The following is a 17,921-nucleotide window of genomic DNA, read 5'->3' as shown; positions in this document are numbered from 1 at the left end:
GCAGTCAGTACTCTGGGAGAAGGACGTGGGCCATGTTTGGCACTGCCACTCTTGAGCATGCCCAGAAGGGTGCACAGTTATGAAAATCAAACCAATAACTTCAGATATATAAAAGGCCAGTAAGCAGTGGGTGCACTGAATGTGTCTGTATCTCTGTGTGCTGTATGTATTGTTTTTTACAGTCATGGATAACTCATCTTATACAGGCCAGAACTGAACACTAGTTTGTACTCCTTATCAGCTTATCCTTCTTCTTGGTTTCCCTTTATTGAAATTAATCAGTGCCATTATATGTTTTTATGATCCCATAGAACACACACACACACATACACATACAGTATATACACACATACAGCTCTGTACTTCACAATTTTTGATTTGTAATGAAACATTTCACATGTGGTTAGAGTGAAGTTTCTCATATTTTATTAAAGGATATTTTTAATACATTATGGTTTCACTATGTAGAAATTGCAGCACTTTTACATATATATACATATATATATATATATATATATATATATATATATATATATATATAGCACACCCCCCCCCCCATTTCAGGGCATCATAATATTTCTGATTAATGGCTTCACAGGTGTTTTTGATTAGTCAGGTGTGTTCAATTGCTTCCCTAGTGCAGGTGTAAGAGAGCTTTTGGTATCTAATCTTGATTCTAGGCTTTTGATTGCCTCTTGAGTCTTTTATTGGTGTTTGTCAACAGAGGACCAGAGTTATGCCAGTGAATGTCAAGAAAGCCATTACTGCAAAATAAGACAAACAGTCAGAGACATAGGCTTATCAAAATCATCTTTGGAACATAGGGAGAAAGACAGCACTGATGACCTCAGTAATCGCAAATGGCTTGCTTGGCTAAGGAAGCCCTCTGCAGTTGAAGACTGAAGAATTCTCACCATGAAGAACAACCCCCCATCACCTGCCTAACAGATCAGAAACACTTTTCAGGAGGCAGGCATGGATGTGTCAGTGACTACTGTCCAAAGAAGACATCACACATAAAACTAGAGGCTTTACTAATAATGCAAACCACTAGTTAGCGGCAAAAACAGGATGGTCAGGTTACAGTTAAGAATTCTGAAGTTTCATGATTTCACAATTAGCCTAGATGACGCTTCATCCTTCAGCAAGACATTGGGTCTCATTCACAAAACCTTGCTTAAATTGTTTTTACTTTTGTTCTTAATACAAGTTCTTATGAACAAGCAATTTGAAATTTATGAAACACGCACATGTGTCCTTGTCGATTTGCATAAGGAAGCACCCTAACAGTCCAATAAAAGGCATACCACCTGCAGGATAGTGTGCAAACATTGGCCATTCATCGCTGTCTGCAAACGTAGCTGCATCTCATATGCATGGTCCCTAAAGATGCGCTCCCTCCCCAAGGTACAATTAACCAAGTAATCCAAAAGCAACTAATATGGCTGCACATTTATGGGTCTTAATAGATCATTATCAATAATCACTTTAATCAATAAAATAAATAAATTACAAGCATTCCCAACAAGGTTATTTTTGTAAAATATGTGTGTGTAATGTGTGTGAGGGGAAAAAATGGGGAAATATTGTGAACTGAAGTAAAGTAAAGTAAGTAAAAACGAGAGTTAAAAAAAAAAAAAAACTAAACTCAAATTACCAAACCTGCTCTTAAAATTAGATAAAGCTAAACTGAAATTGAAGTTTAGGGTTAGTTAATGTAGTTAAAATCAATAGCGTATTTCTTATATTAATTTAATTCTATTTATAAACACTTGTCATTAACATGAAGTCTGTAACTACTTAAAATTACTTTGCATGAATAATAAAGTATTCAAAATAGAAACAGCTTCTGAATATGCCTTTCTGCATGTTTCCAAACACACATAGGTTTTGATCTTACTAAAGAACAAAATTCATATAAGAAGATTATGAATGCCGAAATGTTTGTGGAAACATTCGTAAGCACATTTAATGATCAGATTTGATCGTATGCATGTTTTGCGAATGAGGCCCAATGATCCCAAACATACTACTAATGCAACAAAGGAGTTTTTCAAAGCCAAAAACAGGAAAGTTCTTGATTGGTGAAGTAATTCAGCCAATCTGAATCCAACTGAATGTATGTTTCAAATGTTGGAAAGAAAACGTAAGGCAACTTCCCCCCTGAAACAAGCAGGAGCTGACGATGGCTGCAGTACAGGACTGGCACAGCACCACCAGAGAAAATACTCAGCACCTGGAGATGTCTATGGGTCACAGACTTCAATGAGTCATTGCTTGCAAAGGATATGCGACAAAGTACTAAACATTAGTTTACAAGCTGTAACATTAATATGTCCCAAACATTATGGTGACCTGAAATGGGGGCAATTATAAAAAAATGTTATGTAATTGCAACATGGTGCAACCAAAAATACTCTTAAATAAAAGCTGATTATGTACAATTTAACCACGTGAATTGTTTCATTGCAAATCTAAAATTATAAAGTCAGTATAAAGCCAGATCAAGAAAAAAATGTGTCCTTGTCCCAAACAGTATAGAGCTCACTGTAGATAGACAGATTCTAATGCAAGTATTCATAAAAATTTGCTTTATTGAATAATGCTGTTTTTCACAAAGACATTGGTGTCAAAACCATTGCCATTGTTAAAGATTTGTTTTTTTAAATAAAATCGAAGTTAATTCTGAAATAAAATACTACGAGGAACTGTATTTTGGCTTCCCATGACTTCCTGAGTGGTGAGATGTGTAGTTTGAAAAGCCAACAGAAAAATAACAATGTTGTCTTTAAGATCCAGATTAATGCTGGTCTTAATTATTGGTTATTAACTGAAATTGAGGATTAGAGGATTAGTATACCATTCTAATCAATAAAGGTAAAACATTTAGGAAAATTTATATTTCCACATGACTTTCAAAGTTATTAACTTTACAGTTCAGAAACTTATATTCATGATTTGTTCATATCTCAGGGGTTCTAGTGTATGGGATATCTGCAGCTTCATGACAACTTTATCCTGTGAGATCTCATATCTACTGTATATTGTAGAACCCATAATATCTGTCCTGTTTTCCCTTCCCTTTCTTTTCAAAGTACTACTCAATAACAACCTCTGACACAAAGCATGCCACCTCTGTGTATACTTGTTGCAGTGCCCCCCCACACCACACACACGCACACACACACACACACAATCTTTCCCACTGATCGCCTACATTTCAGGTAATACCAACACAGAAATAAAACCTGCATATGTAGTGTGTTGGTGTGAATTACACCACCCGACTCCCATTCATCTCTGTCTCTGTCATACTGCAGCTGTGGTTCCAGGTGCGTGTGATACCTCAGTGAAAACTTTAGTGTCCCATAATCTACCTGATCAGCAGACTCTTCGAACTCATTTAATATCTCATTGTTTCTCTCTGTTCCCACGGGGTGGACACCGTACAGTGGAGAAAGGTGAGACTGTGCATGTAACTGTGCATGATCCCATTTTCAGATTTTTTGTGTAAATTATGGGTTTCATTTTAGAAGCTATTGTCATAAATTGAATCATATGATTACTGTAATATATTAAATGTACAGCTAAAAGAATATTCTGTTCACGTGTTTTAGCTGCGTCCCCATGGAAGAAGAAAGCAGGTGAAGTCCCGTTCCTCTATTTTATTTTTAAGTGTGCCAATTAAGATCCTTCATGTACTTTTTGTACTCAGAGTAAAGTTTTTGAACAGACTGTCATTGTCAGTGTTTTCAAGAGTGTACTATTTACTCTTTTCTTTCAGAGTACGAGTCTTCGCAAGTTTCAGAGAAGAAGAGGACAGTTTATCAGATGGCACTGAGTAAGACGTCTTATCCACTATCTTCCCAGGACATGTGGCTCCTTGTAGGCCCTGGCTGTTCATTTGTTTACTGTAATGTGGACTTGGCAACCTCTTCCTCTCTGTCTCTCAGATAAACTTGATGAGATTTTGGCAGCTGCTCAGCAGACAATCAGCACCACTGAAGGGCAAGGGTCACGGCCACATGGAGGAAAGAGGGATCGGACCAGGGGTTTGTTCTCCAGCGAGGTATGGCTCTATGTGTTCTCTTGAGGTTTTCATTTTGACTTTAATTTGAGTTTACTAATTCAAATGGTTGTCCAGGTAATTCATGTCACTCCATTCTGTGACTAATGATACAACCAAGTAAGCTCACTAACTAGTAGCTTTGGCAGAAAGTTGAATACACTAACATTGACCAAAAATGTGAAGAACTTAAATTAGCAGCAGTCTGTGTTGAAAAGAGATTTGGACCACAGGATGAACCAGACATGTTGCCAAAGTGGGAACTAAACTCAGGACTAACTTGACAGTATTTATGGCCAATGTTGGAGCATTCTCTTTGACCCTTTGGGTAGCAAACAAGCAAACATAACATTAGGCCACTGATAAAAATCAAATAAACTAAAACTGGGCCAAATGGAAAATGTTTACTGTGATGTGTCAGCTTCTCCTCCGTTTTCTTCAATAAACCTTTTTCTATTTCTTCTGCAGACCACTTATGACCAATCAGGAATGGGCATGATGTCATCTGGGACAGGGTTTGGTTATGATCGTCCTCAGTTTGTATCAGGCCATGTCTCCCAGCACGGTATGATGCTACGACAGAAATCAATCGGTGAGGCTGTCTCTGTCTGTCTCTCTGTAGTTTAATGGGCCTACATTTAGAGCTCTGTACTATGTGTCTGTAGCGTATCACGTCTTAACCATGCTGAGTCTGTACCATAGCATACTGTGTTTGTGCTAAATGTCTATACTGTACAGCACTATATGTTATAGATCTGTACTGCACTTATCTGTCTATCTGTTTGTCTGTCTGACTGGCAGCTACACAGACAATGGAGGACACTCAAGAAGAATAAGGGACAGACAAGCTAAACTTTGTTGATACATACAGGCACATAAAACATATGGCTGGCCTAAAGACGTCTTTTTTTAAATCCACCAAAATTTCTACAAACCATAGAATGGACAGACAGACACACCCTTGCAAAAAACAAGCTTGATATTCACTGAACTACTGATTATATAATGTAAAATATGATATTACTGCTTGTCACTGAGGCTTTATACTCCTTATTTGTAAAAGTATTATAAGTACATAGATTTGCTCTTGATAAACGTTTGGGGATACAAAAGGTTATCTCCTGGTACATCCAGCTAAAGCACTAGTGCTTGGTGCAGCGATGAAATGGAAGTATCCAACTGTAGCCTGCATTATTGCAGGAATGGTTTTTAATTGGGAGGGTCATCTGGTTGATCAGGTGAATACAATCTTCCATTGCTAACTGTGCAAGAGGTACAGTGCTCTGCCACATTGGCTGTGCAGCTGTAGTGTGAGAAGAAGCAATGGCCGCCATCATGTAGATGTTAATCTTCTCTCCTGAATTTCTAGAGGGTATATTAGTGAATGATGAAGGTGTGTTTGGGAATTCAAAAGAGGTAGAAAAATTGGGGGGGAAAAAGGTGGAAAAGAAATTTTAAAATACCTTTATCACATCTGATTAACTGAACTGAACTGAACACATTTGGTCGGACTGTCCCTACCTCTCCAGTGAATACCCTGACCATTGTATAACATGACTTAAGAAGTACAAGAGGAATTTGTCTTTATTCAGAGTCAAAGTCTATAGGCTACACTGTATATTAATTAAGGGGCAGGTAATTAAGTTTTCCATGGTAGAACTTCTAATATTTTGTATTCACAATCTTACAAAAATATAAATTCATACCTACATGTCACAGTCTGTATGTTTATTATAAAACAAAACAGTAATATAAACTAAAAGAAGTACAAAATTACATTTTTACATGTAGTTGGGTGTCACGTTGTACCAGAATTACAGTGTTCCTTTTACAGTTGAATGATCAGAGAAGCTAAGAATTGCAAAGGTTATCACATTGCTCCGTTCCTTTGGGAAGTGGTAGAAGACTGAATTGCACATGTACAAACCAGAAATGGCTACGGTAGCCACTTTGTACCTTAAGTTGACTGTGTTACTTTTATCAAGTGTTACATTTGTGCCGACTCTTCCCTATGTTTTGCCAGGCTTTCGATAATTTCTTATCACCATAAAAAAAATGCTCTTAAGACTTTCTCTTGAGTGGAACATCCATTCTCTTGCAACATAAAGCATTCTCCTTCAGAGAACTTGCTCCTAGATACCACTTCTCACTTAGAGCTAAAACAGCCATACAAATCTGAACCAAATTGAGATGTGGTCAGAGGAGTACTTGCAAGTTAGATAGATGTCTTGGTGTGTGACTGCAACTAGTGACATTACAGCTGTATTACTAGCTAGCTAACATTAGCAGACTCACACCACTACAGGTGAAGCTACAGACAAGGTTTTTTATTTCACATCTATTTCACTGAATCTAGCATTCAGAATTAGATAGCTAGATTACATTATCATGATTATCATGGTCATCATCATCATAGTTGCACCTGTCCACGCAGTACTGAAAGCTACCTATATATCTAACTAGATGTCTCACTACACATTGGAAAACTGTGGGAATGTACCGTGGATAAACTAGCAACAGTACCTTCAGAAAGCTTTCATCCCCCATTGATAATTTCTCAAAGGAATTTATTTTCCTCAGAATTATAGTAAAAATAAAAACCTGGAAATGTCTTCATGATAAGTATTCACCCCCTTTATATTAACCTAAATTGCACCATTGTGTATTCCATCTCGAGAGATCACACTAAATATGTTAACAAGGCCCTCTTATTTTCATTTGGAATATATGTGTTTTCAATTGCTTGATTGCTGAATAAAATTAATGTCACTGGCTTTTGAGGTCTCACAACTGAAAGAGCAGATGAGATCAATCATGCTGTGATAAATACCAAGGAACTGCCCAAGGAACTTTTTGAAGTGAAGTTGTTGGGAGGCAAAAATCTAGAGATTATAACTAGCTTGGCAAAGCTTTGCACCATTAAGTCCATTGTAACCAAATATAAAAATATATAAGTGGATGAAAAAAGCAGTTATCAGAGAAGTGACCACTGACTATCATCGATAGAACCTGTGGACCTTTTCCCCCTTTATTCGGCGCCCCTTACCCCTCTGATGGATTCCGCCTTTGGTGAATGCCTTTGTCAACTATGCCTAGGGCAGGCGCTTATGCTATGGGTTTGCTTTTCAGCAGGAGCAACTGGGAAGCTTGTTGCCATCAAGGGGACAATGGATGGATCCAATTTGGGCAAATCCTTGAGGAGAACTTATTTATGTCCACTTGACATCTGTTCCAACAGGACAATGACCCAAAGCACATGACAAAGCTTTGAATGAATGGCTTAAAAAAAAAAAAACCAAGAAAGTCCATATCTTGGAATGGCCCAGCCCAAACCCAGACTTAAATCCTATTGAAAAACTGCGGTATGTCCTTAAAATTTCTGTCCACCAACACGCTCTGTCTGTCTTGACAGAGTTGGAGAAAATTTGCATGGAGAAACTTCATAATGTAAATGTGCAAAGTTCATAAAGGCATGCCCAAGAAGACTTAAAGCTGTAATTGCTGCCAACGTCCTTTCTATAAATTATTGACTCTCGGGGTGAATACCTTTGTAAATGAGAAATGATATTTTCATATTTAAAACCAGTTGAATAAAAATTGTTACATTGTAAATATGTTAAATTAGTCTTGATGAAGGGGAAAATGCATTATACCTACAAACCAGTGTAATGGGACAATGAAAAAGTTCAAGGTGGCTGAATACTTTCTGAAGGCAGTGTATATTTTGAAGATAGTTGGTATCTGCCTAGCTATTTGGCTAACCTCTTGTGACTTACATTTTTCACTATGACACTGATTCTGAATGTGCATTATGTTTTGTAGCCTAAAAGTTAGCTGTCTAGCTAATGATTACCATCAATACATCATTGCATATACACCACCACCACCAGTTTGATCCAGAAGCTTGGATATGTTGTTAGTGTCAGCTGTGAATTCAAAAGCTGTGATGTGGCTTTCTTCACTGTGCTGCTGTTATAATTGACTTCTCAGGTGCTTGTGCAGGCACTGCCAGCCCACAGCCTCAGATATAGAATGCATGTGAGCTCAAACACAATAGTTTACAATTTCAATAAACTGCTGTGGAATTGCTGTAACTCTGACTAGCTTCTGTTGCATTATTTGGTTACTTTGAGCAGGGAGTCCCTTATGCCATGTCACTGGCCAAGATAAAACATTTTTTTTAAACATTATGGCCTCTTTTTCTTTGTATTTTTGCCCTTGCAACCAGGAAGTCCTGCATCACTTAAATATATAACCTAAATACTGCTCTTGTGAAAATGTTCATGCACAATGTGTCAATTCTTATTATGACCTGCTGTGACCTGCTCCAGGTGTGACAGAGGAAGAGAAGCAGTACCTCCATCCACCGGCTATGAAGTTTTCACGAAGCCTGTCAGTCCCTGGCCCAGATGACATCCCTCCTCCCCCAACAACGGCCCCACCGGAACCTCCCTTATCTGCTGGCCCACACTCAGGCTGGAGAGGAAAGCAGTCTCAACAACCTCCAGGGTCTGCACCTCAGATCTCCCCTCAGTCTGCCCAATACCAGCTGTACCCACAAGCGGTGCACTTCTCACACACAGGCAGAGACAGAGGGGGGGCAGGTGGGGGTATGGACCACCCACATCCTTTTCATTCCCAACAAAGCAGGGCTGCATCTCGGAAAGGAGCTGGCTACATGGGGGACCCCTCAGGAGCTGGAGGTGGAGGAGGGAGGGCGGTTGGCTTGAGGAGGGGTTACAGTAATGCTGTTCCCCCCTCTGCTGCAGCTGCTCTGTCCCAACAGCAAATGTCTGCCTCTCAGCAACAGATTTCCCGAGTGGACAGGAGCAACATTGGGGCTGTAGGGGGTGGGGGAGTGCCCAAAGGGGGAGGCAGAAGAGGAAAAGGTCCCCTGGTAAAGCAGTCGAAAGTTGAGGATGGAACCCGGCAGAGTCATGCTCTGGGAAAGGCCTTACCAGAGAAGAGCTCCATTCCCATTCCCACCATAATAGTGAAGGCCCCCTCCACCAGCAGCAGTGGCCGCAGCAGCCAGGGCAGCAGTGTGGAGGCAGAGCCAATTACAGACACTGACTCCAAACCCCCTCCTGGTGCTCCTGCAGGTCCTCCGACCTCTACACCCTCTTCTATAGCTTCACCTCTGCCTCTCTCCTCTCCTCTTCCCCCTTCCTCAGTCCCCCCTTCTCTTCCTTCTCTGTGCAACCAGGAAAATCTGGACTTTACCAGTCAATTTGGGGCAGCTATTGTGGGGGCAGCTCGCCGAGACAGGGAGCGATTCCGTGAAGCAAGAAGGAAGAGTGCATCCTTTTTTCTTTCAGCAGAAGAGGAACTTGAGGGAGGGGTAGGAGGGAGGACCCAAGGCTCACAACAGCATGGTACTGAAATTGAGGTCCCCGCCCCTCGTCTGCGACCCTCCAAATCTATAGATGAGGGTATGTTTTCTGGGGATACTTTTATTCACCACACACGCAGTATGCCTCCTGCATTTGGTCTACCTGAATACTCCTCCCCAGCCCCTGGGGGTGACTATCAGCCCAAATCAGTACCAGGTGACTTCTATGGGGCAGGGAAACAGCCAGCCACAACCTTCATCCACCCGCTCACAGGAAAAGTACTTGACCCTTCGTCCCCACTGGGTCTGGCTCTAGCAGCAAGAGAAAGAGCTCTGAAAGATGATGGGAGAATTCGACGGGAGAGCCACTTTGGACGCCAGCTCTCCAGTGTGGGCGTCTTCCCATCCACTGTCTCTGTGGCCCCAGCCCCCCTCCTGCCTCACATATCCCCCACTTCTGCCACCTCACCCTCCCAGTCCTCCAGCTCCTCTTACCTTGTTACTTCCTCCTCCCTAGCAGCTACCACCTCGACTATGGGCCGTCCACCTTCCCCAAGGATATTGCGTGGGGGATGGGGAGAGGATGGAGCAGAAAAAGAAAAGGAAAGTGGACCCAGAGAGGGGTTGAGAGTACGATTTTCAGAAGACAAAACTGTCCACACGCATCACTTTCAGTCTGAGCAGTGCCCAACAAGCTACAGAGAGAGAGAAAGAGAGAGAGAAAGGGAAGGGTATGGCAGGAAACAGGAGCAGCAGCCTACCACACAGCTCCCCTATCCATCTACCCAACAGGCTCCACCTCGGCGGCCCTCTTTCTTACGGATGGAAAGTGACGCTAATGCCTACGTCTTGTCCCTCACACCTCCATCCCCTCCCCCTGTAGCCCCAGACCGCACACAAGGGGGTGGAACGGGAGAGAGTGGGACCTCAGGGCTCATGGTATTACCCCCTCCTGCACCCTCTGTGGATGCAGATGATGATTTTGTCTTTGTTGATCCGCTGCCTCCACCCCTTCAGTTCGCAAACAGCTTTGATCGTGGACTGGGAGGAATACCGGGGTACAACCAACAGGGGGGGATAATGCACTCCTCTCAGAAACCCCCACCACCACCACCTCCCCCTCCCCCTCCCCCACCACCTACCCAAAAAGAACCTTTCATAGGAAATCTCCCCCCACACACTCCACTACCTTCTCCACAGGCTGGAGACTCCACTGCTTCAAGTCTCACCTCCTATGACAGTGAAGTGGCTAACCTCACCCAATCTGCACTCTCCCCTTCTCCATCATCCCCCCACCCGTTACCGCCACCTTCACCCTCTACTCTTCAACCCACTACTTCTGAGTCATCTGCACCTCCTTCCATCTCTCCACCTCCCCCATCCTCTGGAAACCTGCACAGACCATTCCCCCTGTCCCACTCTCACCACCTAATCAACAGCACACATGCCCCAGGACGCTCCTCCCCCACCCCTCCCCCTCTCACTGCAGTAAATCCCACAATGTGCCCAACATACCGTAGTCCTTCCCCTAGTGCTAACTCCAACTCAGACAGAGGCTCTGTTTCTGTTCCCGTGACTGTGTCTCATGCAACCACCACCGCCACTACTGCCCTAACCACTACTACTGCCACCACCTCACTCTCAGAGCTTGCTGTTAGCACCACCACCAGTGGTGGAGGCAGAAGAGCAGACCATCCCCCACCCCCCACCAAAAGTGGAGAGTCCCAAGAGACAGTGGTAGACTCTGGGATTGAGGAGTTGGACAGTCGCAGCAGCAGTGACCATCATTTGGACAACATCCTTGGAATTGGGGGAGCTAGAGGAGATAGAGTAGTAGGTGTAGAGGGGGAGAGAGCGAGTGACCTCCTGGATTCCTACATGACTTGTTTGGATGGGCAAACATTTGAAATGCACAATGCCAAATCAGCGAGCTCCACCTACCCAAAACTGCAGCGCTACAGGGACAGCGGGAGTGCAGTGTCAGAACTGCGCAGACACACCAGCACTGCACCCGCCTCCTTTCGCTCCCAGAAACGGAGAGATGAGGAGGCAGTGGAAGCTGAGGCAGAGAGGGCAGGGAGAGATGAGGGGGATGAAATGGGGGAGGGACAGGATAGTTACAGTGAAATGCAAAATTTGGATCGGCCTTCATCCATCTACTTTGAGCGGCCCCACACCCCAGAGCTCAAGCCCCAGTGGGGTGAGGGGGGTATGGGTGTGGTGGGTGAAGGGGTGGAGGAAGGAGGGAGCCAGGGAAGGGGGATGTTTTTGGAAGGACGGAAGCTGCCATCCCCTCTCTCCAGCGTGAAGGCTAGTATCATCAATGAGCTGAGTTCGAAGCTGCAACAGATGGGGAACAAAAGCATGGAGGGTTGGGGAGGTCAGAGGTCACTGAGCAGACACAGGTAAGGCTGTGTTGGGCTATACTGGCTTGCACCACGATGTGCTGTGCTCCTTTGTGCCTAAGCTATTTATCTATTGTTTTCACTGTGTGTACATGTATGCACACTACACAATGTGTGTTTGTGTGTGATAGAGGGAGAGTGTCTTGTACATTTCTGTAATATACTTGGAACTTGTGCTGCATGTCTGTAAAGTTAAGTTTGTGCTACTTTACTCATTTGTGAGCCACTATTCTGTAACTGCAGGTGTGTCTCGGTCCAGTTACATGTTTCTATACAATATGCGACTTTGTATTAGACATATATATAAAAGGTTGTCAGGATGCCAGTACATTCCTACTTAGGTTCTTCTTGTATGGATAATGATGCCTAATAGTCTGCATGTGTCTTTGTTTAAAACTCTTCCTCTCTTTTTGTGTTCCTGTCTGTTGGTGTCTCCGTCTGTGTATATCTTGCAAGGCACAGGTAACTAATACACTGTCTGACCCTCTTTCTCTGTCACTCATTATTTTTGTCTCAGTCTTTGTCTGTTTTAGTCTCTGTTGATGTGTTGCTGATGTATTTTGGTGCTAACTTCTTTCCCTTCCCCTTCTCTTTCAGGTTTTCAGAAGACTCCTCTACTTCTGCTCTAAGCCCTCCCACAGCCCGCTCCCCCTCCCCATTACCTACATCCCCCTGTCAGCCTCACCAGCCAGCCCTGTCCCCCACCCCTTCCCTTTCCTCTCAGCCTCCACTCTATCCCAGTTGGACTCGTTCTCCTTCCCCTCAGCCTTCCATAGCTCCCTCCCAACCACAGCAAGCTCACCCCCCACTCTCACCATCCTACTCCCCCTACCCTACTTCACCTAAACACCGGGCTTCTTACCGCAACAAAGCCTTCGATTTCCAGTTTATCCCAAGCCGGGAGTCCCGCAGGTCTGATTCCCACCACATACAGCGGCGCCGTGCTCCCAGTCCCCTGATATCCCCTTCTGAAAGGCCCAAGCTTGCTCCACCTCGTCCCTCTTCCCTCCCCATCCTACCCACAGCCCCTCTATATGGTAGCCCCTATGAGCTTCGAGGTTCCATCACCCCACCTTCCCCAGCCAACCCCCTTGGAGACCCCTATTTCACCCATTCCCCTCCGCTCTTTGCCCCATCTGGAGCCCCTCCACCAAACTCCTTGGTGGGTTCTCGCTCCCTCTCCCCCACCCACTTCCTCTCAGGCACTTCCTCCCCCCCACTGCACCCCTTACCCCCTCCTGCCTGTCTTAGTTACCCCCACCTGTCATCCCCTCCCTCCTCCAAACCTTTTGCTTCAAAGCCCCTCCCATACTGGACCAAGTACGATGTGGCAGACTGGCTGGGCTACCTGAATTTGGGAGAGCATAGGGAGAGATTCCTGGACAATGAGATTGATGGCACACATCTCCCCTCCCTTACCAAGGAGGACTATCTGGACTTGGGTGTGACCCGTGTGGGCCACCGCATGAACATCGAGCGGGCACTGAAGAGACTCTTGGACAGGTGAGAGCAAAGGTGAAGGAGAAAGGTTGAGAGAGGGAAGGGTTTGGAAGACAGTGCTGAAGAGATAAACTAGACGAACAGGGAAACAGACATGTTTCCTGGACATTCATTATGACCTGCCACATGACTTTCCATAGTCTCTATTTATGACACCATATGACCCAAAAATATCTCACTTCTCCCACCTTTCCCTCACTCCTCTCTCTGTCATCTCATTTCAATCATTTACTTTATCTTTTTTTTTGCTTGATTTGTCCCTCCTTTTTCCTTCATAGGCTTTCTTCTCCCTTTCCTGTCTCTGCTCTTTCTCCTCGAGAGGGACAGACTGAGAGAAGGAGGGATGAGGGAACACGAAGCTGAGAGGAGAGAGAGAGGGAGAGAGTGAGAGGATGAGGTGAAAAGAGAGAGAGAGAGCAAGGGAGAACACAGCTGCCTCTAGTCATGCTGGATTCTAAGTCTGATGGAAACAAGACTTCAGTGATGATGAGAATATTAATAACAAGAGAAGAAAGGAAGAAGGGATGGGAAAATGGAAGAGAAGCAGACACGCCCGGGCAGGTCCACTGCCAACTAAAACAGACACACATGCGCAGACACATAGATGTTTATACAGAAACAAGTACGCAAACAAAAGCACACACCCACAAACACACATGTATGCCCACATATTTACATCACTACCAGACACATTATACACGTTTGTCAGTGACAAAACAAATACCAAACAAAACAGTAAAAACTGGTTGAAACCTGGGACTTTTCTTCACCATTTTTTAAAAGATAATGAGAGCATAAGTGAGCAAAAGCAACCCGGAGAGAGTTACATCTAATGGCCCACAGACCATCATTTCTTGCACTCTCCTCTGTATTCTGAGCCTTTTACAACTACACTAAGAGTTTCAGTATAGTGTAACATGCATTTGAGCAGTGCGTAAAGAAAGGCTTCCCCTCAGTGACATAGATGTGTCTGTTCTGTGGGTACAGAGGCATGTAGGAGAGAAGTTCATGTATTTACCTCACTATTAGACTTGATGGGCGCTGTTCTGTAAGTGCACTGAATGCACATTGTGTACTATGCTATACTATAGCATCTATACAGACTGGGCTCTGCAAAGCCTGTAGCAAAAAAGTGCCCACACCAACAATGATGGTATCACACACACACACACACACACACACACACACACACACACACGCATGTACACACACACACACACACACACAAATACATGCACATGCCTCTTTGAGTTGTATCAACAAGGCTACACACCTTAAAACATAAAATATATTTAAGAACTTTATTGAAATAAGACATTACAATTAAATATTTTGAGAAACGTTATACAGGATACAAACAACTGCATTTTAAAGAAAGACTTCCAAAGCATTGGACCGATTCCAACATTGACAACAGCCATCAATGAGAATCATATATTTCTGAACTGGTTGAAGAGAGAAACATGAAGAGGAGATGGGGGAAGGGGAGAGAAAAACTTGGATCTCTCCTACCCAATTCCCCCACACATCTCAAACAGTATTTCAAGAAGGATACAAGAAATGAATAAATTAATACACAAATGGACGGATGAGTGAATCTACGCTTACATCTGTTTTGAAGATATTGTTCAAAATCTTTTTTATTTTAATGGGTCAAGAGTTCTGCTATTATAGAAAATTATTATCATTAATGTTATTATCATCATCATTACGGTTATATTTTTATTGTGAGCAACAGTTCCCCTGCTGTGCCTATGAGGGTGTTCTTATAGATTGTTATATTCCTAGTATGATTATTATTTATGTGAGTTGTGGTTCCTCATATTAACCTGCTAAATGAGTGGACACACTCTCACAGTGATGCAGTAGAATCATTTTAAGTTAATGTGAAAAAAGGAAAAGAACAACACAAATGACTCACAGATTATTTACATTTTAAATGCTGGGGCTTTCAGGTTTGAAATATATATATATATATATATATATATAATTATAAAGCTAATCCGTCTCTTCAGTGAAAAACAATTGATTCAATGCTTTTCAAATAGTGGCAACTCTCTAACAAAATAATAAGCATGTAGGGCAACCACAGATAAACCAAAACACGTATGTATAAAGAGGTAGGCAACAGGGTAAATGAGTGGAGATTTATATTGTGACCTGGTTTACATTATAGATGCTAACAGTGATCTGTTGGTTTGAATAGTGCCAGTAAAATATGGTTAAAGATTTATATCTGTAGGTACAATCACAAAGGGTCACTTTCTCCCTCTTTCTGTCTCTTTTTCTCTGATTCTCATAAACTGTTGCAGTGATCAACTCAAAAAGGGCTCTTCTCTTTTCCTGCATACCTGTCTTTATAAATCTATATCATCTACTGAGCTTGTACCCTATCTCCTGTTGATCCTGCAAACATAGTGGTGCATCCCTCACACACGCACACTAAGGGTATTGTACTTCAGTGGGCTGAGCAAGTTCTGCTCTCTCCATCTTTGTATGTCTCCATCTTTTCCTATTCAAAAAGGAGTGTGGCCCTATGAACATTTTAGATACACTTGTAAACATGCACACACACACACACACACACACACACAGATGTACACACTCTTGTGACCTTTATTACCCCTCTTGTGGAATTATTTTGGGAGAATTATAGCACTGAGAAATTCTGTTATATTGATGAGTATAATTGTGACGATGATGGTAACAATATTAGTGATGATCATAATAACTGTTCAAGATGTACAATTTTTGAAGTTCTACAGAATCTCTGTCTTCCAAATAAGGTTTAAGATGAAGATAAGGTACATTTTGTTCATTTATTTATTGAAGTGCTTTCTACACAACTTGTTCTATTCCCTCTGTTGTTTCTCACTGTGTATTACAATATATGGCCCCACAGTGAGCAAAGAGTTTTGGCTCTGATGTTCTGTACAGCCACTGTACAGCTTTACTTTAAGGAAAAATGACCTTGATAATGAGCTATATTTTGTTACATATATATTTTGTTTCAGCCATTGAGAGAGATTATACTGAAGATTCATTCTGTTATCCAAAGAAATCTGTAAGGCCACCAACAAGTTGTAGTAATTTAGATCTGAGCTCAAGGCATTGCCCTAAAATCCTTACCATCCCTTATGTTTTCTCAGACATATTATACAGGGCCTTTCAAATAAATATTTTCTCACATAAACAGATGTGTGCCTATGTCAAATGGAGGGTTGTTGATACTGTACAATTACAAAGGAGTAAAACCATGATGAAGGGATTGATCAGGGGGTATAGAAAGCATTATTTTATTTCCTTTAAAAGAATATTTTAAAGTTGTAAAAAAGAGAAATAATGATATGAACAGATTAAAGGTTATTTACAACTATATATATATATATATGTATGTATGCATGTGTATATATATATATATATATATATATATGCACATATACACATATATACATAAACATACAGTATATATGAATTTAAAATGTTTTAAGAGATGAAAATATTAATTATTAGAATTATAATAAAGATGCTGAAATAAAACAAGTTCTGAATAACAGTGCTGAGTACTCACTTTTTACATCCATTTTTTTGCAGAAGGGGATTGTTCCATTGACTTGTTCTACACTGAGCAATGGTAAAGGTTTGATGAATGCTCATGAATGAGTTCAGTTTTCCAAATATGTGTTCTTATAATGTGGATTTCAAAAGGTCTGATGTTTCCCATTTCAATCAAACCTGTTTTACTCTGGTATCCTTAGTTCCAAAATTACAAATGTAATCAATCAGCAGCTCGGTGGCAAATACTTTAACATTGATCTGCCGACAAATCATTCTTTTCCATGTCTGTTTGCTATCTATTTAGAATTTCATAATTGACCTACCTGACCACTGCACCTTGTGTGCAAATCGGGAAAATTACCACCAATCAGCCCATTTAGGAATGCTGTTCAAATGTGTGTCAAGGACTGTTGTATCGGTATATACACAGAGAGGATAGATCTGCAGTGGGCTAGAAGACTGTACAGACCAAAGGTTCTTCATAAGCTTTCCTGCACCACTGAGATCTCTCAGTTCAAATAAAAATGTTGAAGGTACTGTATTAAATAGAAATTTGGCAGCTGGTTTGGGCTTACAATGCTCACTGATTTAAATTGGGAAGAGGCTAAAAACTGTTGTACCATGAGGATAGGTATAAACCAGTGGTAACAAACCCTGTTTTTGGAGATCAACTGTCCTGTCAGTTTTCAATCCTACCCCAAAGCACACCTCATTCAACAGCTAGAGATCTTTTTGAGCTGCAAATTTGAGCCAGGTGCGCCAAATTAGGGTTGAAATGAAAACCTACAAGGATGGTAGATCTCCAGGAACAGGGTTGGTTACCACGGTTATAAATCCATGCCTAACAGTCATTTGGATTGAATTACATCTTAAAAACTAGAAGAGATTGAGATCATTCTGGTCTGGATTCCATCTTATCCCATTTTACTTTATATAACATATGTGGCAACTGGGTTTTTCAGAATTTAATAGTAAGGACTGAAAATCCACTATTGGGATGATCTTGATTCTACAAAGTTGATGCAATAAAAATACATAAACTTGCACAGAAATGAATATT

At 42.0% G+C, this 17,921-nt stretch overlaps 1 protein-coding gene across 1 annotated transcript in view; it reads left to right on the top strand.

The window, feature by feature from the left end:
- LOC135248040 (SH3 and multiple ankyrin repeat domains protein 1-like) overlaps nt 1-16,847 on the top strand; it is a 112,023-nt gene extending 95,176 nt beyond the window's left edge. Inside the window, exons 21-28 of the mRNA XM_064322202.1 lie at nt 3,453-3,461; nt 3,618-3,644; nt 3,785-3,841; nt 3,954-4,069; nt 4,535-4,658; nt 8,398-11,803; nt 12,401-13,306; nt 13,582-16,847. Of these exons, the coding sequence (XP_064178272.1) occupies nt 3,453-3,461; nt 3,618-3,644; nt 3,785-3,841; nt 3,954-4,069; nt 4,535-4,658; nt 8,398-11,803; nt 12,401-13,306; nt 13,582-13,666 (4,730 nt within the window). The 3' untranslated portion in view covers nt 13,667-16,847. The remainder of the gene's footprint in view (nt 1-3,452; nt 3,462-3,617; nt 3,645-3,784; nt 3,842-3,953; nt 4,070-4,534; nt 4,659-8,397; nt 11,804-12,400; nt 13,307-13,581) is intronic.
- The last annotated feature ends 1,074 nt before the right edge of the window (nt 16,848-17,921 follow it).

This window comes from Anguilla rostrata, chromosome 2 (assembly GCF_018555375.3).
Source record: "Anguilla rostrata isolate EN2019 chromosome 2, ASM1855537v3, whole genome shotgun sequence".
Lineage (NCBI taxonomy): Eukaryota > Metazoa > Chordata > Actinopteri > Anguilliformes > Anguillidae > Anguilla > Anguilla rostrata.
Note: the sequence above shows the minus strand (reverse complement) of the source record. Positions and strands in the feature narration are given on the sequence as shown.